Source organism: Podarcis vaucheri (genome assembly GCF_965113315.1).
Source record: "Podarcis vaucheri genome assembly, chromosome: 10".
Lineage (NCBI taxonomy): Eukaryota > Metazoa > Chordata > Lepidosauria > Squamata > Lacertidae > Podarcis > Podarcis vaucheri.
The window spans coordinates 30,805,310-30,828,143 of NC_138748.1; the positions used below are offsets into that span (position 1 = coordinate 30,805,310).

The following is a 22,834-nucleotide window of genomic DNA, read 5'->3' on the forward strand; positions in this document are numbered from 1 at the left end:
CAATACAGCAGAGGGTGGGTTTTTTGTGTGTGAATTGCTCTGTAAGACCACAACAGAGTTATAGAAGTGCCTTCAAAATGTAATGCAGATATGTGACTGAAATGTCTCTTAGCTGCAATATTCTGAAACAGAATTTTAAATGTTTATATTTTATTATTATTATTATTATTATTATTATTATTATTATTATTATTATTATGATTATTATGAGCTGTGGTTCGGCACTTTTCTTTTATGCTTCTTAATTCAGCTTGCCACACCCGCCCCCAAAAGGCCACGTCTTGCCTAAATGGTATTTTTAAAAGGAAAAGTTTCACTACTTTAAAATACATGTATAACATGTTTTTATAATGTTTTTATAAGTGTGTCTCCTAAAGCAATATATTCTATTTTATGTTTTAACTTGGCATACTTAAATGAAAGGATGCCTGGTTTTGCTATGGAAGTCTTATATTTGTAGTTGGTTGTTAGAATTTTTGCAGTGTAAAAGTGTGCAGTGATCAGATACATGTTGTTTTTAGCTATACAGTCCTCATGCTCTATTAACTGTGGTGTTAGGAAAATAGCTGTTGGCAATTTCCCATCCTGTCGGTACACTTAGTATTTATGTTAAAAACACCGCTTTTGGGAGGGCTGCACCAGTTCTCTCATCTAAATATTTTCAGATGAGAAGGCATTTCTTTCCTTGATGAATGTCTTATATACCACAACGGCTGAACATTGTGCACTGTCAGTGCAACTTAGAATTGCCACAATCTGGCTGCTGCCTCTGTATGTATTCTGTCAGTGTCAATTCTTTGATCTAATATAGACTGAGATGGGGCAGGGAGAGTGTGCATTAAGAACTTACAAGCAATGAAGCAGAGAGGAAATATTTATGTTGTGAGTTCTGCATTAGCTTTCCTCACTAGAAACTTTCTGAAAGTTGCTTGCTCTCGCAAAACACCATGAATAAATTCCGATGGATTCTTTCAGGTATTGTTTCATAAGACAAAGCATTGCTTATAATTTCAGTGCTGTTTGTACATGAAATATAATTCACTGTCAGTGGAAAATTGAATTCATTTTTCAGTTCATCACTGAATGATTTGATGCTTTTTTAAAATTATGGACAATGAATAGGTGCTATAAAAATGTATAAGGCATTTAAAAATATGCATGTCACATACTAAATATAACAGAAAAGGGCTTTTTAAAAATATGATGACTTAACTTTTCTTTCCATGTAGCAACTTATTTTTTCCTTCTTCACCTTCTCCCTACTCATAGTTCTTTCTTCTCTTTTCTGCCCTTGGGATCTTTAAATTTTACAATGCATTAAGCATCTGTTATATCAAAAGCCATCCATTGTTTATGCCACTTAATATTAAGAAATACTTCGTTGTGCAATAGGAAGCAATAAAAAGTCAACAATGAACTGCTGTATGTCAGTTATTTTTCCTCGGGGGTCTCTAACATGCATTTGACTCTGACTGAAATAATGACATACAGTTTTAGACTCAGATTGCTATCTTATCTCCACAGCCTTCCACAGTAAAGGTGAAACGAAATGCAATAACTGCAGACTTGTATAGAGAATTGGGTCTGCCCTCAACTACCTATAAAATGCTTAGGTATAAGGGCTGTTTAAAGTGGGAGTGGGCCATTGAGCCCTTCCACCCAAATTGCTTTATTTACATGCTTTTCTTCTGGCTAGGTTCCAGTGATAAAAAGCCTTCCCCCGTCCGCCCACCATGGATGAAAAAGCAGTCTTTAAAAAGTGGGTTGGGGTGGGAAAATTGTTTCCTGCCTGCCCACTCTCTCTCCATGCAGTTTTAACAGAGAATTTGCAGGACCTGAGTTCCTTCTTGGCATTGTCATGTCTAGTTGTGCCCTAAAAGAGCATTTAAATATGAAAAAACAAAGATTGTGTATCCACTTTAGTCAGTTATGAATGCTAATATATGTATTTCAGTAGACAGATGTATTACAGAAAGGTGCATGCATGGTATTTTGAGTAAGTGTTATAGATTACTTCATCATTTCAGATAAGACTATGTAAATCCCTTTCCTGAGAGCATAAATAATCAGTAGCACTGCTACCTACATGGGATTAAAAGAAAAGAGAAGAACAGCTTCTGCTAGCTTTCCAACAAACCCATTAAATACATGTTTGTTTTAAAACTCTGTGTTGATAATTGTTTTTTAAGGATTAATATGGCTCTCTACATCTTTCCGTTTGAGGGACACTCCATATTTGTTTTCATTTTTGACAGCTGTCTTTCCTTCCCTGGTGGTTTCTGTTCCACTTGTTTGTTTTTCTTGAGTCTTTGGGACAGGACCTTGAGTAGCATGGCTGATCTGTGTATGCAGCCATGGAATTATGTCCTTTAATTTAGAAACTTTCCACTATACTCTCTTAGTTGGAAAAGACCTACAACAAACAAGTATGTGTTACATGTCTTTTTCCAGGGAGAGCTGAAGCTCATTTGGAAAGTAAAATGCTTTGCATGCTCCTGGATGGACCAGTGATCTGGCTTGGTATAAAGGCTGCTTCATAAGTTCACATTTAGGTGTTGGTTGTTGGCGCCTGTCTTTTGCGAGAGACAATGGAGTCAAACTGCTGGGGAATTACAGTGCCTTCTGTGGCAACTGCTACTTGCTGTGTTGTTTTTGCTGCGTTAGCAGCCCCTAAGTGACTTTTCTGGGGTGCAATTCTGGGCAGTGTGTATGGAGATCCTGGGCTGCCCAGACAACAAGACCTCAGTAAGGTGGTCCAAAACAAAGGAGGGCAATACTTTTGGCACCAGCTTGGCCATAGGAGTTGCTGGAAGGAGGCGTACAAGGTGCCATCCAACTGTCTTAGGGACTCCACTCTGGATTTGTGTAGTGTTTGCTCCCTAGCCTTTTATTCTCCCAAAGATGTTCCACAAGGTATTGGGTGTGGATTGTTCCTCAGGGTTTACTCCTGAAACCTTTCTCACAAATAACTATGGCTGTAAGGAAGCAGAGGTTTAGGACCAGAGTTTTCCTTCTCTTAGATGAGCTACCTTCACCGGTTGAGGAGCCCCACTTCATTTCCCTCTATAGAACATGGAGAAACCACCTTCTTGACTGTTGGACCTGCTCTTGGTCTTGTCCTCTCAATCTTCTGGAGCCAGTCTTTGCATGCAGGTGATAGACAACTCGCTAACTCCACTGATTCAGCAAGGGCTTAAGACCCACTGGCTACCCTCACCAGGTTTAGCTGGCAAGTCGGAAGCCATTTCCTGGGATGTGATATACCGTATTTTTCGCTCTATAGGACACACTTTTTCCCCTCCAAAAATTAAGGGGAAATGTGTGTGCGTCCTATAGAGCGAATGCAGGTTGTGCAGCTAAGGCCAAAGCCAGAACAGGGAGACGGAGCGCTTCGCAGTGCTCTGTCTCGCTGTTCTAGCTTGGGGTTAGCTGCGCAAAGCCTCCGCAGGGCAGCGGGGTGCCTTCACCCCACTGCTCTGTGGAGGCTTCAAAGGCTGTCCCCGAAACTAGGTGCGCTCTATGGTCCGGTGTGCCTTATGGAGCAAAAAATATGGTGTGTGTTTATACACACACACACACACACACACACACAAATCTATGGTAGGATCATATTTGGAATACTGTTTACACTTCTGGTCACCATACATCACAAGCATAGCCCTGTCTAAACAGTCCCACCATGAGGAATGTGCAAAGGCCTGGAAGTGATTTGATACTGAGTTGATGAGCTTTCGGCTTTGGTACAGCTAGAGAAATAGACTGGATGGTGGGGGAGGGAGCCACAGTTTGGTTCTTGCTGCTGCTGCTGCTGCTGCTGCTCTGTACTTCCAACAGGTATCAATGGTGAGGCCTCTACTTTAGTATCCTGTGTCTCCTGCTCTCTAACTAAATTCATTCTGAAAGTCAGATCATGAGCAAGAGGTGATGTATTAGTTAGCAATTTCCTTTATTAAGTTGCCTAGCATATCCCATTATAAGGGAACACTTTGTAAAAGTTCACACACAAGTTCTAGTTTCCTTTAATTGCCACTTGAAGCTTTTGGGAAAGTGTGATAAATGTAAGTTGTAGATTTCTGCTTTTATAACGTAATAAAGGGATATTACAGAAAGCAAAAGAAAATTTCTCTTAAGAGACCAAGGTTTGTCTTGTCTGATAAATGTTTTCCTTTAATGTTGGATTGTTTAGCAACCCTTGAGTTTCTCTCTTTTGTAATTTGTAGCTCAGCTTACTTGTTTGGTCACTCTGAATTCTTGTATTAAACTGATTATTTGAATAAGGCGGGTCCTTCTTATATGAGGCACTTCTATCTTGATGTGCTTCCACAAGAACAGAGTCAGTTCTTTTTTAACCTAAATAAAAATGCAGGAACAAAATTAGATGATATAATTCAGATTCGCAGGTTGAAAAGCTTTAGTACTGGCCATGATTAAGTTTGGGCAAAATTGACAAAAGGCACTTAAAAGTATTCTTTGTGATTTCTTTGCAGCCCCACATTTTTGCAGCCCCTTTGATAACTTTCTAAAGCTAGCAAGCATTTTGATGGGAAGTCTGCTGGCCTTCGAGAGGGATGCGGGTGGTGCTGTGGGTTAAACCACAGAGCCTAGGACTTGCCGATCAGAAGGTCGGTGGTTCGAATCCCTGCGACAGGGTGAGCTCCTGTTGCTTGGTCCCTGCTCCTGTCAACCTAGCAGTTCGAAAGCACGTCAAAGTGTAAGTAGATAAATAGGTACCACCCTGGTTTGAAGGTAAACGGCGTTTCTGTGCACTGCTCTGGTTCGCCAGAAGCGGCTTAGTCATGCTGGCCACATGACCCAGAAGCTGTACGCCGGCTCCCTCGGCCAATAAAGCAAGATGAGCGCCGCAACCCCAGCGTTGGTCACGACTGGACCTAATGGTCAGGGGTCCCTTTACCTTTACCTTTACCTGCTGGCCTTCAGTGTGCATACCAAAGGAGGATCCCCCCCCCAGCGTCCCTGCACCCTCGCCTCTTTTGTGAGGGAGCCTATGGCTCAGAAAGTCCCATTCCACAACTGTTGAGCATACAGCAACAAGTTGCCCTCCCTCCTTGATCTCTCCCACTAGGTTTTAACACTTGCTGGATTTAGGAATTAGAAGGTGCTCAGGCATGCAGCCTAACCCTCCCCCCCCCATAACAATACAAATACTTAGCTTAAAATCTTATTATGGATTCGGATTCACCTGAAAAAGCATAATCCAAGCAGAAAACGAATGCATCAGAAGGCTTTTGAGAACACAAAGAGTTGCAGAAGTACAAAAAAATGGAGGGGGACCCAAAATATCCTAATGAGTGCAGCACATATTCACTGGGCATGACGTATGAGGGGAGGAGAATTGAAAACAGAGGAGAATGGAATAATGTATCCTTGAAAAAGTCATGGCTGGCTGACTGTAATTATGTACCTTTCTTCAGGTCCTGCTTTATTTTAGTTTTAAAATTTGTACCACTTTTGCAACATCTAGGTCCCACAGCAACTTTTATACAAAATGACAACATATTGCCTCACATCATGCATAACTGTGTATCTATTTAGTGAACATTACTTAATGTGTTTGGAGTTGCGGCTAGATCCATTTGTAGCAATACATTTATTTGTTAAATATTTTTCACAAGTAAGTGGGGAATATGAGTGTTACAAGTCACAAAATTCTCCTTATTTTATCTGTGCATTGTTATAAATTATACTTTGTATTCAAAGCAGTTGGTGTGACAACATGTTTCATTGCTTCTTTATAAGTATAGCTTTATGAATAGTACACACTTCAATAAGAGCATTGAGATCATATCCTTATATCAGATACTGAGTTTATGGCTGTCCTACCCTTCTTCTGAATCATCAGATATGGCTACAGTGCTGTATGAAACAATAGCATTTAGATCCCACACTATTTATCGAAAAGCTGTCTTTATAAAACACTAATTAAAATACATTTTTTTCAGTGTATTTTCACATCCTTTGTATTTAACTGGTCAGCATTAAACATGAGACAGAAGTGTGAATATGCTGGGAATGTGGGCTTGGGATAACATATCTTTGTTTGAGACTCTGTCCTGCCATGAGATACCCAAAATCTTCCTGATGCAGCACGTGTAGATGGCGTTGAGGCGTCATTCCTGGCGGGTATAAGTTGCCCATGTCTAAAGACGTGTGGTCACCACAGTCAGTCAGGTGGTGTACCCACAGCAGTGGCCAGAGGAGGAATGACCCCTGAGAGGAGGAGAGAAAGAAGAAACACTTTCATCTGCAGCTAAACAAGTCTCTCCCATAGTAGTTTCTACAGCCACATCAGGCTATACAGCCTGAAGTTAAACAATGAGCTTTTTTACATGTTCTGGAATTATTTCTGTGCATCTCTGCATCAAAATAGTTTGCTGCTATCTTGTGAGTAGGGAGCAGCCATGATATTCTAAGAAAAGCTGCAGAGTATTTTAAAGAATCCCAGTGCAAGGAATTGGACTGGACACTTTCTAAATAGGAAAATTCAAAGATAATTGCACAACAGCAGGGACTCCTGTTCGGTAGTTTACTTAGCATTTGGTTGAGCCAGGCCTGCATATGGCTCTGCGCTATGGGTCAATTAGTTATGTTTACCCACACAGAAATTAATAGCTATATGACAGTCTGCAAGGGAACAGAGCCTCCTGGAATTCATTGCAGCTACAAAGAAAGGTTTTGCCTAGAGAAAGAATAGGATAGAATTTAGTATGTATAAATAAACTGGGACTACATTTTGACCAGGAACTGATGATAATATAGAAGCTAGTCCAGGAGTAAATTCAGTACAAGTTAGTACCGGTATTTTCTAGCATGCCCAGGGAAAGGGAAAAGGTAGATAAACAACAGCTGTGTAAGCAATAGTCATGGGGACACATGCAGAGAAGTTGCAAATGTAGGGCACACCTGCTGCAGGTAGATGTCTTGCAAGCTTTTCTGTTATGCATACTTGATAATTTCAAGGTAGGAGTGCCCAAGGGCTTTATGTAATTGACTAAGCAAATTGAAAAGGAACCACCACTTTTAAATTAGATAGCAACAAAAAGAAACTTAGATGTGAGCCCAAAGACAAATGTGAAATTAAAAAACAGGTTGTTCTTCAAATCACTTTTAAACGGCTTGTGTTATACTGATAGTTTCTGTTTTGCATCATGATTATATTGGTTAGGAATAATGGGTTCTAATCATATACTGTTGCACAACTCGAATAATTATGATGCTTTAATTAAATGTTTGGAAACAAAAGATACCAGGACCTTACATACAGATTTTGCTACACAAATCATTGAATCATATCTGCATGATATTATTTTACTGGGGAAAAATGAATTTCTAAAACCCATTTATCCAGCTGCCAAAAATGAAGTAGTTACTCCATTTGCTTTGGCACAGGGTGAATATGACAAGCAGACAGTACTACACTAGAGCCTTTTCTCAGGGCCAGCAGATGCTCCAGGTGTTAGAAAGACCTTCAGTGATATCCATTGTTAGTTATATGAAATCAGTGGATGCATATAGCCTACGTACCCTGGAGTATAACTTAGTTGGATATACTGCCTTTTATGAATAAAGTGATAGGACCACACTACCCACCAATACAGTGGTTAAGAACTTAATTCATTCTGGAGGTCCGTTCTTAACCTGAAACTGTTCTTAACCTGAAGTACCACTTTAGCTAATGGGGCCTTCCGCTGCTGCCGTGCCGCCGGAGCACGATTTCTGTTCTCATCCTGAAGCAAAGTTCTTAACCCGAGGTACTATTTCTGGGTTAGCGGAGTCTGTAACCTGAAGCGTCTGTAACCCGAGGTACCACTGTATAAGGAAATCAGTATTTTGACTGATTTCGCAGATTGAACAAAATGGAATGAAAATAATTCAAGGAGACCAAAATAAAAATTGCTTCAGTTTCCAATTAAGTAAGTTGTTGTAATGCAAACAGAAATTGTGGTTGGTCTCGGCTATGGCTGGAGTGGGGAAACTTTCCTCCCAGCAGAGTGATTCCCTGTCTCCCCATACCTGACTGGCTACTTGGATAGGTAGGTGGGGCCATGATCTCTGGTTATCAGTTCTTCAGTTTGCACTCAAGCTGAACTGCAAAGGAAGATGTCAGCCTATCCAAGCAAGGCTTGAAGTTATTGTCAATCAGCTGATTGGTGGTAACTTTAAACCTGCTTGGATCAGCTGCACTGCAGAGTGCCTGACTGTAAATTCTTGGAATTTAGCCAGTTGAATTAGGGCTTGAAGTCACTGCTGAGTGACACTAACTTCAAGCCCACCTTTGGCAGGGATAACCTCCATTCCAGAGTTCCTAATTTAAAAGGCACTGCACACAATACACAGTTGCCAAGAAACAATAAACTCTTAGAGTTGTTCCTTTGCAGACTTGTCTTTTACCACTCTTGACACCTGATGGAAACAAGCCAGATTCAGAAATCATGAAGTTGTCTCGCTTGCTGCTCTAGAAGAGAAGATTTTTTTCCGGCTAAAGTGGGCCATAACAATGCCACAACACAAATTTCAATATGCAATATCCCTACAGTGTTACAGAGTAAAACATAAGAGATAGTGGTACTAGTAAGTACCAGTTTTGGAAGGCCAACTTTGACAGGTGGGTGGGACAACCCACTGAGGAGGATTTAACACAGAATGCAGTCAAGCCCATCAGCTGACATCAATAGTAATGTTGGATGATTGAGAGGTGGGTGTGAGCCAGATTGCATCCCTTGATAGGCCAAGATTGGCTTGTGAGCTGAGGCTCCCCATTCCGTCTCAAAGACTAGAACAACTATTAATGACACAAGCTCTTGTGGACTAGAGTCCATTTTATCAGATGAATGAAGTGTTATCCTAAACTGATTGATGTTTTCATTTTTTAATATGGTATGTATTTTTCTGTTTTATATTGTAACCTACCCACCCCGTAATCCTCGGGTAAAGGGCAGTATAGGAATTGTACTAATAACAATAACTGCCTATAATTAGCGTAAGGTACTGTAGGTTACTTTAGGCTGAGAAATAGGAGACTGTCTCAAGGATACCCATTGAGACATGAGCTTCAAGTCCAATATTCTAATCGTGGCTGAGCCAAATGCCATTAGTTTTGCTTCTCACCTTAAAAGTAGCAATTTCCTTTCATTTTACGTATGACTTTGTGCCTGATTTCATTTATGACTTTTGTTTTCTCTCTTTGCTGCTATTTCAAAAATTAATGTTTTGAATATTAATATTTTTGCATGTGTTGATCTGAGTTTGTCCTACCTATAAAACATTTGCTCCAAAGGTTTCTATTAAAAATCACATTTTTAAAAATGACAATTTTTGGCATGAGGACAAATGTTTAAAATTATCTTTAATACAGTATTGATAATGTTAGCTGTGAAGAATAACTGAGTAATGCTGCACATATCTATTCAGAGGCTAGTTCCATTAAGTTCGAGGGTGCAAGTGTGTGTTACTCCCACATGTGAGTGGAGGAGTAATGTTCTGTAGAACTGGAATTTGCGGGTCCTGATTTAAGACAGTGTCTCAAGCCATTATATTACAGCTCCAACCTGATGAACAGGGATTTCCCATATTTTACAGTTTGGTTTTTTATTGTTATTGTTTTGCTACCAAAAACAGTGAGTGATACCAAATCCCATTCAAAGTATGCTACAGCATGTTGAGACAATGGAAGAAATGACACTAGAAGAGAAGCGTCTCTGCTAACAAATAATTATGAGTGTTACTAGTGTGTTATTGCAAAGAAACATAAATTAATGCTTTTATTTGTGCAGAGTTGTTTGGAAAAATAATTCTAAATATGGTTTATGGTTCTTTTATTTACCAGGAATTTTAGATCATAATAGATCCCACAAGCGCAGTAAAAGTACATTTCATTCTGTTTCTAGATTTATTAGCTGTGCCTAAGCATCCGTATGCTGCTATGGAAAACTGGGGACTAAGTGTTTTTGTGGAGCAGAGGATACTTCTGGATCCAAGCATTTCTTCCATATCATACTTACTTGATGTCACTATGGTCATTGTGCATGAGCTATGCCATCAGGTAGGAGATAAACCTTATCACTTGTGAGCATGCTACTTAAAACTGTTGTTGTCGTTGTTTAAGTCAAAGCATTTTCCATGTTGACTGTTCTCTCGGGAAAACTCAGTTACCCAGAAGGGAAACACATCAATTATGGACATTACTATGATAAACAGACAGACATTAAGTAAAATAAACACTATAATGATAAGCATAAGAAGTTCACCAACATTCAAGAAATGGGAACCTGATCAATATTGTAAAATTTCCTTCCCTTTGGTGTGATTTGTAATAGACTTTTGTCTTTATATAGTTAAGCATAGTGGTGTTCTCAGGAAGTGATTAATTATAGCACCATAACTGTTTCAAGCCGAGTTCCATGTTCTTGTCAAAACTTGCAGTGACTGAAATAAATTTCATAGTCACTCTTACTCACTTACATAAACTTGGGAAGCGGTTTTTTCTTTATGTTTCTGCAATGGTTCTCTGTATATGAACAATGAATATTATACTTCTGTGTTTATTGTGATTCTTAAATATACTGAAAAATATTACAGTTAACCCTTTACATTGATTTCACATTCTTCCCTCTGTATCGTCTTTCTTTAATCTAAATATGACATTTTAGTACCATAAGATGAGTGCAGAAGTTAGACATAGTGTAGAGGGACCAGAAACTTAATTTTTACCTCTTGAAACAAAGGTAATATTTGATTCTAAATGTAATTCATTCACCTTACAAACAACCCTTTCACAAATACAGGAAATGTCCAACATTTTCCCACAATAGCACTTAAATAGCACAGGAATAAAGGCTGGAATGGAGTTGTGCCAACCCTGTGAGGGAATGTAGTTTCCCCAAGGGCTGCTGTAATACCATTAGGGCATTTCTTCCCAATTCATTACCAGCACACCAGGCAAGGGAGGTGAGATGCTACCACTATGTGGACCTAGCCAAGTAAGTCTTACCTAATGGGAAAGGGAGAGTTGGAGATCAGGCTGACTTGAGTCAGTTTGGCTTTGGAAAATGAGTATTTCATTTGTGGGTGGAGAAATAGCCTGGCTTTATTTTTTTTTTAACCAATGTGATGTAAGCCAAGAGGAGAGAGTAACTCATCTCTGGTTGTCACTAGAAAGAAATCAGAAAGTAAGGCTATTGTGCTGGACAGGAAATGTGACACCTCAATATTCTGCATTTAAGGCTCTGAGTCTTGTCAGGGAGAGATATCCCACTTAAGACCTTTCTCAAAGCCTAAAATCTCATCCATTGCCTATCTCGTACCAGAAATAACCAGCCATTGTAGCATACAAATAATATCTCAAACTCACAGAGGAAATTAAATAATGTAGTATAACTTGAAAAAAATATTGAACTAATTGCAGATCATGAGCAGGGAATGCCATAGGAACTGGTTAGATGTTGTACTTAGTATGCAGTGGTAGATACCCTCTCACATGGAGATGTGATTTGCTGGAGAGCTAAATAATCTAGAGACTAGTGTACTTTATGGTGGTCACTGATAAAAGGCCTGCTATTATTGATACAATATTTGATTTACCAGAAGTGCTTCTCATCTCTGGTTAGTCAATACTTATATACCTGCTAATTTTTAATTATTACGGATCGATCAGAAGTGCAACATATATTTCTTAGTAACAAGACAGCCAAGGGGAAATCTCTTCTGTATGAATGTAATGAACTGACAGAGTTTTCCTCACCTCTGATTAACTGTAATAAGTGGATTATCCCCTCATCCGTTTTAGTTAATATCTTCCTTCAGAAAGCATCACTTGATAAGATCCATTCAAACTAAAAAGTGAGAATATTCAAATAAAAGTTCTAGAAGCTGTTCACTGTTTCTTAACTACAAATGCTAAATTGGTAGAATATATTTTGTTCAAAATGCATCACACTGTTTCCTATTCTTACAATTTTGTTTCCATTAGGTCATGTGTTTCAAATTTAGTACTCTTATTAAAAACTGAGATTGAACATCTGTGAAGTAGGCACCTGTGAAATATAAGGAGTCTTTTGCTAGTTGAAAACATTTCCAGAAGGGTTGGTTATATACTCAGCATAGCTATTCATCTAATAATAGTATTTTTTCCCTTTGATTAATTTAGAATGGCTTGGATCCAAACTTCCTTCTCACTGGTGTAAAGTGAGATGGAGGGAGTCAACTTTTGCTGATTTTTCCCTGCAGTTCCTCATATACTTTGAAATGTGTTCTGCAGGCTTCTCATTGTGGAGGGATAGAGAAAACAGGGAATTGGTGAAAATGGTGGTCTTGCCCCGGCCACCAGTGGGTCCAGTCCATTGGATCAAAAGCCTTCTATGGGCAGAAGGATCTCTTGGTTTGGATCCAACCCAACTTATTTAACACCATCAACAATTTGTGCATAGAACACTGATTATATGATTCTGTGACATGAGATCATGAAGTATCCTTCTGTTTCAATTTGATAGTCTTACGGAGTTTCTAAGGTGTACTGTTATAGGGCTCCGGACTGATTACTTGCAAAATATATTCTAACTAGGACTCTGATTTGGTTAATCATGTGGATTTAATCTGTTAATTGATTAAAAGTGCAGAGATTTGCATATGAATGAATAGTTCTTTGGAATGGGCATCATTTATTTTTAGAAGATGCAGATGTATTTCATGGTGTACAATAACTCAAAAGAGACATTCCCTTCAAGTCTGTGAGAAGTGTCTCTTTTTAAAGAAAAAAACATGCTACCCATGCATTTTTAAGGACTAGTATTAAAATCAATATTTTTAAATAAACCATCTAATTAATCAAGAGCACTTAGATTTGCTATGTTGCATATGGTAAAATAGAAATGATAATCAAACAATAAAAAATTGCAGTGGCTTACCTTCTTGTATTAAATGCTGGGACAGCTATCCATCCTTAGTCACCTGACGCTCTAACCATTACACTACACTGGCTGTCATATGATTTTAATGTTACTAAACATTTGTAACTAGGTTTACAAGTGAATAATTTGCTCACAACCCGAAAAGGTGAGAGAACAACAAACTTGAGTTTTAAAAATATGGTTTGCTTGTTTCAAAGATTTGAATATGACCACTCTACCATTGTTTGACAATGAAATGCATCCCTAACTAATTATAGGATGAGAGCACTAAGCACTGTTCTCATTTGACGTTGATCTTCAGCTCCTTCGACATGTTTTGCTTGAAGCTAACTACAATGAGATAAAAGGTTCAGCAATATTTTATGGGTTCACTTCGTTGGAAGTCGTTTTCATTAGAGGCAGTTTAAATGATCAGTGGTGATAGTAGCATACGGTTATCATGAGAAAGTCAGAGCTGTTGCAAATGCGAAATACATATCTGAATCTTAAAAAAATAAAAATAAAAATTAGAAGCAATCCTGTTGCCCTTCGGAGGGTTGCTGAGGGACCATAAGAAGTTGTAGGCCTCCTACACAGTAGGAGAAGAAAGATGTTCAATTCTGAAGGCCTACCTGCTGTTATGGTAGATGCCTCTTCTGCTTTTGTTTTTCCAATGGCGCTCTGCCTGTTGTGAGGCCAGAAACAGGGTGCTTTGTCAACATGTTACAGGCTCCTAAGCACCCTTGTTCTCCCAGCACCCTCCCAAAACAGACCTGCTTTTCACTAGTCATGGTAAATTCCTTTCCATTGGAATCATTAGAAGGAATAGGGGAAGATTTTCAAAAACAAAACAAGATGGAGATGTGTGTGTGTGTTTATATTTTGGTGTGCTTCACCTTCTCCTTCAGTTGTTTCATTTTTTATATTTCAGAACTTCTTACTTGGTAGCTATCATGCCTATAAAAGCTGTTTGGAGTCACAGAGACAGCAGTCCGAAGCAATTCCAAGGAAACAGTATAGCAAGGCTTATAATAGAGAGAAGGGATAGCTTAGAAGTGATCACACCAGGAACTTTTCAGTGGCTGGAGATTAAATAGCCCACTCTCCAGTTAGTGGAGGTGGAGCAATTTTAATTACACATAAGTAATTACATTAAATAATAAATCACCTGGGAGCGCCTGTTAATTGGACTACATTTGCAAGCCCTTGAAACAAGCATAGATGGTTTACTATTCTGAAAATTCAAGAGGTTCTTTTGATACCTGGGTAGGCAAGATATTTCTGACCTTCTGTTATACTTAGTGAAAGTCAGGAACCATGCTGGAAGAAAAAAGCAAATTTTCTCTGCCCTACTTTCTGGGGCCAAAGACCACCTTGCAAAGCATGACATAGCTTTTTCATTTCTTTCCAGTATTGCAAGATTTAAGTGCCTTTTCTTGTTGCAGCACAAATTCATTGTATACAGTTCATTGTTAGCTCTCCCCATATTTTTTAAAGCAAATGTTTAATTCTGTTTCTGAGTTTCTGGTGTAGTAATTATTGAAACCTTAAAGGAGGCTTAGTAGCAAATGTCTAGGATGAAGTTATCTTACAAGCCACCTTTTTCTGCTTATAGGTGAAACCTATAGGAATCCCTTATTAAAATCTTTTGAAACAATTAAGGAAAAGGTATAAGAAGTCACCTCTGAGAAATGCAGTAACTTTTCATCAACTACCTTCAGAACTTTACTTCTTGCATAAATAGAATGTGAACAAGTGATATTTTAAAACCATAGTTTTGTTCATTTCTTTTAGTGGTTTGGTGACCTTGTGACTCCAGTATGGTGGGAAGATGTGTGGCTAAAAGAAGGCTTTGCTCACTATTTTGAATTTGTTGGAACTGACTACCTCTATCCAGGCTGGAATCTGGTAAGCTGGTCCTTTTTTTCTGTACTTCACAAGTTACTTTGTTTTCTTGTTGTTTTGCTCATGAAAAGGAAGCTAGCATAATGGTAGAACATACGTTTGCATACGGAAGGTCCCAAGTCCAATCAAGTGGACATCCCGTGAAGGTGAATGATGGAGGAAAGCAAGTCCTTATTCATGCAACACATAGTTAAACGATGGAACAAGCTCCCACTAGAGGCAGTCGTGGCTATCTATACTTGGATGGCTTTTTTTAAAAGGATGAGACAAATCATGGAGAAGGAAGCTATCAATGGCTACTAGCCAGGATGGCTCCGCCCTGCCTTCTGCTCAGTTGGAGCCTGCAATGCTCCTGTTTCTCTGTGGCTGGGAGCCACAGCAGGAGAGAGTGTTCTTCTGCTCAGATCCTACTTGTTGTTCAGCCACCGTGAGGACAGGATGCTGGAGTAGATGGACCCTTGGCTTGTCCTAGCAGACTCTTTTTGTGTTCAATCCTTTGTATCTCTAGTTCAAAGGATCTTAAGTAGTGAGGCCAGCAAATACGTTTTCCGGAGGTCTTGTAGACTCACTGTAAGTCCCAAGACTGACAGTGGGCTCAATATTCCAGCCTTCTGAGTTAAGTATGAGACGTCTTCATATATTCGCAGCATGCTGCCGGAGCGCTGGAGAGAAGAAGCCAAATGGTATGTGCAGCCATCAGATATTCACTAAAGCAAAGTCAGTAGGTGTGAAATCAGTTGACAGGGTTCCAGCAGTGCAATATTCCGTTCGCTACACAAGAAATAAGGTCAAGTTAGTCATCAGCTGCATCGTAGAATCACAGTTTTGTAGAGCTGGAAGTAGCCCTGAGGGTCATCTAGTCCAGCCCCCTGCAATACAGGAATCTCAGCTGGATCATGCATGGCAGATGGCCACCCAAGCTCTGCTTAAAAACCTCCATCACCCTTCATGGGTCTCTTCCACTCTTGAACAACTCTTGAGGCAACCCAGCGAGATGAGCAGGGTACAAATCATAATTATTATTACTATTATTGCTGTTACTGTCAAAAAGTTCTTCCTGATGTTTAGTCAGGCTCTCCTTTCTTGTAATGTGAAACCATTTGTAATAATAATAATAATAATAATAATAATAATAATAATAATAATAATTTATACCCCGCCCATCTGGCTGGGTTTCCCCAGCCACTCTGGGCGGCTTCCAACAAAAGATTAAAATACAATAGTCTATTAAACATTAAAAGCTTCCCTAAACAGGGCTGCCTTCAGCTGTCTTCTAAAAGTCTGGTAGCTGTTTTTGTCTTTGACATCTGATGGGAGGGCGTTCCACAGGGTGGGTGCCACTACCAAGAAGGCCCTCTGCCTGGTTCCCTGTAACTTGGCTTCTTGCAGTGAAGGAACTGCCAAAAGGCCCTCAGTGCTGGACCTCAGTGTCCAGGCAGAATGATGGGGGTGGAGACACTCCTTCAGGTATACCGGACCAAGACTGTTTAGGGCTTTAAAGGTCAGCACTAACACTTTGAATTGTGCTCAGAAACGTACTGAGAGTCAATGAAGGTCTTTCAGGACTGGTGTTATGTGGTCTCGGCGGCTGCTCTCAGTCACCAGTCTAGCTGCCACATTCTGGATTAGTTGTAGTTTCCGGGTCACCATCTAAGGGTCCATGCTAAGTTAAGTAACTGTTGCCTCTGCATTCAAGAGCATAAATGGTAATTACAGAGCAACATTTTATGTGATTCTTAACACTATTACATTTAACTTCCCATAATAATATAAATGGGCTCCTTAAAGCATTGTGGTTCTCAGAGTGCCAAGTGATTCTATTTCCAGAATAGCAGCAGTGTTTGAAAAAAAATATTGTGTCACCTTAAAGACTAACAAATTTGGCTTATGTCACAGCTAATTTGAGTTTATTTAATATATAACATTTGTCATATGGTAATAAGATTTTTTTTGTAGTACTTCCCTTGGGAAAACATTGTTTGTACTGTTCTTGTAAGAATATTTGTGCACAGGTATTAGAGCTTAATATTTTTGTTAAAACGTGATTTATTATTTTTTGACAGATTTATCCTTTTATTTTTTTAGTTTAAAAATTCACTATGAAAAATGCAAAGTAACCCTTTATCAAAGCTGACACATCTGTTTTTCAAATGTAAATTTTTTTGATTCACCTAAGCACTCATTATAATATTTATTATTCTTAAAGATTTTCCTTTCAAAAACACATCTTGAATTACAATAAAGTCATTCTAATTATAAATGCAATGGAATCTAGCAGCTCTTGTTGATTTTACCATAGTAAAATGTCATAGATTACGTTGGTCATATTCTGGATTTTATCTTTGCTGTACCAGAGTCATTTGTTCTGCTCATAATCACTTAAACAAAAACAGAATAATTTTGCCTTAGAAGTTGTCTTGCAAAGTAAGCATATTTGAAAATGGCTATTAAATGATATTGATATTCATTGCTAAGTAAATTATGTTCCCCTCATCTTGAGCTCTAATCTAACAGGCCAATGCAGGAGAAAGAGAAAACCTGCTCAGTGTCCAGATGGGTTGAGCAAGGTGTGTTAATGAAAATGAGAATATGTGGTATTTAATTAAAATGGGCATGAGGCAGAATTATATACTTGACAAGTAAACAAGAAATTGTCACTGAAAATTGAAATAAATATAACATTAATAGATAAAATTATTATGAGCAGGTATAATTGAAATTTGTATTCTGATGGCCCAAGAAGACGGTGACATTAAATGTTAGATACTTTGTGGTGAACAGAATAATTCTGAAGCTGGAGATTGCACCTCAAAAAGGATATTGTTAAAAAAAAAAGTTTCAGAAAAGGACAATCAAAATGATCCAATAAAATAAAATGGCGGAAATAAAATCTCAAGATTTACAACGTTTGGGCTAAAAGATTGCTGAAAAGCCCAGAAACCTCTCCCAATACATATGCTTCAGGCCTTCAGCAAATGTTTCAATCCAATCAGCGCTTGCACACCCATAGGCAGACAATGTCCAGTAAGAATATTTTATTTAATAGCAGAAAATAAAAAAATAAACCAACCACAGCCTTTCACAGCAAAGCATGCAAACTCAGGAGGATGAAGGAATACAATGTAACCCAGCAAATTTTGGCTGAAAAAAAAAGTGAATTCCCTATTTTAAGACTTGTTCAACTCAGTTTCCAGGTCTTAATGGATAAGAGTTCCCTAGCTCTGAAGCCTATCATCTTTCAGATACAAGCAAAGCTGAAGTCACAGATCCTCATAGGGTGACCAGAGATCCTGTACCTGTAACAGTTGTGCAGAACTTGTGTGTGACAAGTTACTTCTGTTGAAATTCTCTTTTCTGCACAACTATTAAAGATGCAGGAGTCCTGGCCCCCTTTTCACCTGGCCACCCGAAAGCAACATCTCTCATTGCCTCCTATTTGTGAAATATTATATTGATTTACACACCTTTGTCTTCAGGTTTATTGTATTGTCATTCATCTTCTGCCCTCAGGTCTTATATGCTTCCTTCTACCTTGGTTCTTATTTTTAGCAGTTCAGTTGAAACTGAACTTTCAGTTCCTTTCAGCTCCTTTCTCACAGAAGCTAATTTTGTTTTAGGTTTCATACATTTCCATTTGGCAGCCTGCTGTTTCACAGTATCACTTTCCTTTCAAAACATTTTCTAACATATTTCTAGATGTAGAAAACTGCATCCAGATCTCTCTATCTGTTACTGTGATTTCCTTTAAAATATCCCCATCATCATCATCATCATCATCATCATCATCATCATCATTATTTTGAAGGATGAAGGGTATCCTCAGATATCGATTGAGATATTTCAGGCACTGCTAGATGATTTCTGTTCATGTTTTCATGGAAGAGAAATATTACCAATATTAACCCGAATGATTCAGCTGTGTGGAAGTGATGTGTGAACAGAGCGCACAGTCCTGTGGTAACATTTCTCTTCTTGTGGTTTAACCAGTATTCCAACGTTTGCAATTCTTCGCCCTCCAGAACTTGCAGCTGTAGGTGTATATTTTCCTTAACCACAGACGGTTGATCTTCTAAAGTAGCATCTCCTTTGTTGGAGAGTAGGAAGAAATTATTTGTTATGATCCCACATATCAGTTTTTATGGGATATGTGTAACATTTCAGGAAACTGCTTTGATACATGGTAGTTCAAAATTCAAGCCACGGTTTCTAACAATAGATAATGGGACCTCTTTGTTCTAAAGTCTGAGAACTCATATATGAAGTATCCTCATTCTTTCGATCATGTTTTTATTAAAAAAACCCAAATTTTGATAATACAGAATATGGATTGAGCTATATGCGTATCCAGAAATTGTCAACAGCTTCCAATGGTTCCTACTTTTGAGTAGGTGGAGTTGACACACTCTCTGTCCTTGAATGTCTATATTAGTAGAACGGGGATGGGGGGCAGGGGAGAGACTATGACAAAAGCAATTGCTGGTGAGTGATTTTCCTTTTCATCCATAAAATACAAAGTGTCAAATGCTTTAGCAGTCACTACCTCACTCAGCGCTGAGAAAGCATTTCACAGGGCTGAATGGCCTTCTCCCTTTCATTCACTTTATAAAAGTTTGGCTTTGCTGATAACTTTATTGGATGAGTCAAGGCAGAGTACATCAGTGATGGCAGTCACACTGAATTTTTCTCTTTCCCTGTTGGAGAAAGCTACTCTGTCTTTTTCCATATCTGTCTTCCTTTAAAAGAAAAAAAGAGAGAGTAATGCTCATAGTTTCTGGAGATATGTGTTTTAATCAAACACCTCTATCACATATCTGCAGGAACTATGAGCATAATATTTTTTCTTAAAGGGAGACAAATATGAGAGAGACAGAGCAGCTGCCTTCTGAAAACACTTCATGGAGGAAGGAGAATTCAGTGTGACTGCCATCGTTGATATACTCTGCCTTGACTCATCCAATAAAGTTGCTAGCAAAGCCAAACTTTTAATCAAAGATTAAGCGCAGAGCTCCAGTAGTCATGCAACTATCCTTCATCTTTCCTTAAGTGATCCACAGTGATCCATCACAGTATAGTACGCCATGGTCTAGATGATTCTGTCATTTCTTCTGGAAACTGAAACTAGCTTAATACTGAAATATCTGCATATCATTTTCCTTTTATAAAACCTGTGCTTAAGCAGGCTTGTTTAAGCATAAAAATAAATATTAATGGAAAATCATTAAACTAAAGTTCATTAAACTAAATACTCAGAGTATCTCAAAGTGCACAGCTCAAGATCCTGATGAACGGTCTCAATTGCTGATTTCCTCCATGGGCAGGATTAAAATAAAGAAGAAGGCGGCTGTGATTAGACTTGTGCATATCTTTGACTTAAATTGCCTGCTAAAACATTTATCTTCTTCAGTAAAATGTTCTGATACTTTCTGAAACTCGCAAGACAGATCCGGAAGGAAGTATTAAAAGTTCTCGAAGTAGAGTTAAGACATCGCCAGTCTTGGTTTATTTCATTATTATTTTTGCATATTATATTGGAGCTGCAGTCTGCTTGATCCTTCTAGACCAGCACACATATCATGCTGTCTCAGCATGGAGAGAAACATGACTTCATTTTCTCACTTTCCTTTCAAAAATACTTTCATCTCTCTCTCCTTGGTTAAGGGCTTCAAATAATCTAAAAACGAAGCTTTTAATTAATACCACATGGAATTTGACATCTTTCAGTAATCATGCACTGAAATAAGCCTCTAGTGTTATTTTTCTGTTGCAGTCCTTGAAAGAAAGCTTTCTGTGTTGAACCAGAGACGAAATTCATTTGCAGCTGAATATGACAAGAAACATATAAGCAAGTTTAGAGCCAAAACAGTTGCTAGCTTACAGTTCTTAAGGTCAGTCGCCTTGTCCACATGATCCAGTAAGCCAAACCATGTCTTATTGAGAACTCACAAAGAAACATTGGGTATGGCTGATGGTTAGCAAGGAGAGAGCTTAAACATGGATCCTGCTTTGGACAACACAGGGGTCAGCAAACGTTTTCAGCAGGGGGCCAGTCCACTGTCCCTCAGACCTTGTGGGGGGCCAGGCTATATTTTTTTTGGGGGGGGATTGAATGAATTCCTATGCCCCACAAATAACCCAGAGATGCATTTTAAATAAAAGGACACATTCTACTCATGTAAAAATATGCTGATTCCCAGACCGTCCGCAGGCCAGATTTAGAAGGTGATTGGGCTGGATCTAGCCCCCGGGCCTTAGTTTGCCTACCCATGCACTAAGCCATACTGTGCTGTAGCAGTAAAAATGACCAGGGATCAGCAAAGCAGCTGCCGGTCCCATTCCGGAGGCTACATACTTGTATGGATCCACTAAACCATAGTTCAGCTTACCATTTTGTGCAAACCAGACCATTATCTTTGCAGCTGTGAAAGTTTTTCTTTTTTAGAAAAGAATCCTAGAAATTACTTTCCAATTATGAATATTTATTTTAAAAAGACACTTCTTGTTGTTTTGCCCCTTTTACTCCTTGATTTTTGAGGGCCTGCGTTTTCTTTATGATTGTGAGGCATGACGGAGAATGATGGATGCTGGGTTGTTTAGAAGGACCCTCCTCTCTGCCCAGTCTGTGTTGGGGAGGAACTGGGAGACTGACAACATGGATTATAGTACAGTGGTACCTCGGTTTAAGAACTTAATTCGTTCTGGAGGTCCGTTCTTAATCTGAAATTGTTCTTAACCTGAAGCACCACTTTAGCTAATGGGGCCTCCCACTGCCGCTGTACCGCCGGAGCACAATTTCTCTTCACATCCTGAAGCAAAGTTCTTAACCTGATGTACTATTTCTGGGTTAGCAGAGTCTGTAACCTGAAGCGTCTGTAACCTGAAGTGTATGTAACCCAAGATACCACTGTATAGAATCGCCAAAGGAGGGTGGGGAAATTAAAAAAGACATTTAAACGTGAGGGGAGAGGTCCAGTGCAATGGAAGCAACATGCGCACAGTGTTGCCCTCTCCTTTGGAATGAATGGGGAAACTCAGGTGTGATGTGATGGACAGCTTCATGTGGACACTGGAGCATCTTTGAGATACTTTTAGAATGGGTTTTCTTTAGTGTATCTTGGAATAGTAAATAAAAGACCCCCGAGACACAGAGTCAAGACCCTGTAACAAACCCATATGCCAGTCCTAACACAAAAGTATCAATGAACACAATTTTGGCACCAGAAATGGCAATATTTAGAGACAAGTAAAAGAACATTTCAGCTCAGGAGGACTCTCTGTACTTGACTTTAAAGTGGTCATCCTTAAACAGAAGAATTTCAGTGGGAGGAAAGAGAACCATAATGAATCAGAATTTGTTAGGGAAATTAAGTTTTAATACCTGTGCGCATGATTCAAGGTTATAGATTTACCACACTCCTATGTATTAATTAGTTACCATTTCCAGGATGTTTCATGGTATGAAACCTTGTGCCATAATGCCGCAAGACTCGTTCTTGTTCTAGATTGGGATGAATGAGTTTGGGAAAGGAATGTGAGCCTTAGATGGCAGAAGGTGCAGCTTACAAAAACATTGGCTGAACAACAGAGATGGAAATCATTTCAACCTGAGATGTTATAGTTTATATACACCACTCTTCCCTTTTTGCTTTTTCTGCTCTATAAAATTATAGGGAGCTATATTTTGTAAATATTTGTATAATAGTAAACTGCTGTGAGTCGCCCAGAATGTTAAAGAGTGTCCATAGTCCTGGGATGAACCTGGCATGTCTTAGTTCTAATAGTGGCCCACTTCACCAAAATGGCTTGGGATGTTAATATCTGCCTTATGTTTTAGAAGAAAAATAATATATAATTATATTAAATAACCAGACCCATTTTTCAGCAAGACTAGCTCAAATATGAGCATCAATGAGTTTTTAAATAGCTATGAGGATGGAGGAAGAAAGCTAAATGTTGCTGTTGCAAATAAGGAATCTTAGAATCACATAGGTCAGGCATAGGCAAACTCGGCCCTCCAGATGTTTTGGGAC

General features: G+C 38.9%; 1 protein-coding gene across 1 annotated transcript in view; it reads left to right on the forward strand.

The window, feature by feature from the left end:
* Window positions 1-22,834, forward strand: part of TRHDE (thyrotropin releasing hormone degrading enzyme) — a 203,028-nt gene that overhangs the window by 88,205 nt on the left and 91,989 nt on the right. The window contains exons 4-5 of the mRNA XM_082241082.1: window positions 9,906-10,060; window positions 14,697-14,810. Of these exons, the coding sequence (XP_082097208.1) occupies window positions 9,906-10,060; window positions 14,697-14,810 (269 nt within the window). The remainder of the gene's footprint in view (window positions 1-9,905; window positions 10,061-14,696; window positions 14,811-22,834) is intronic.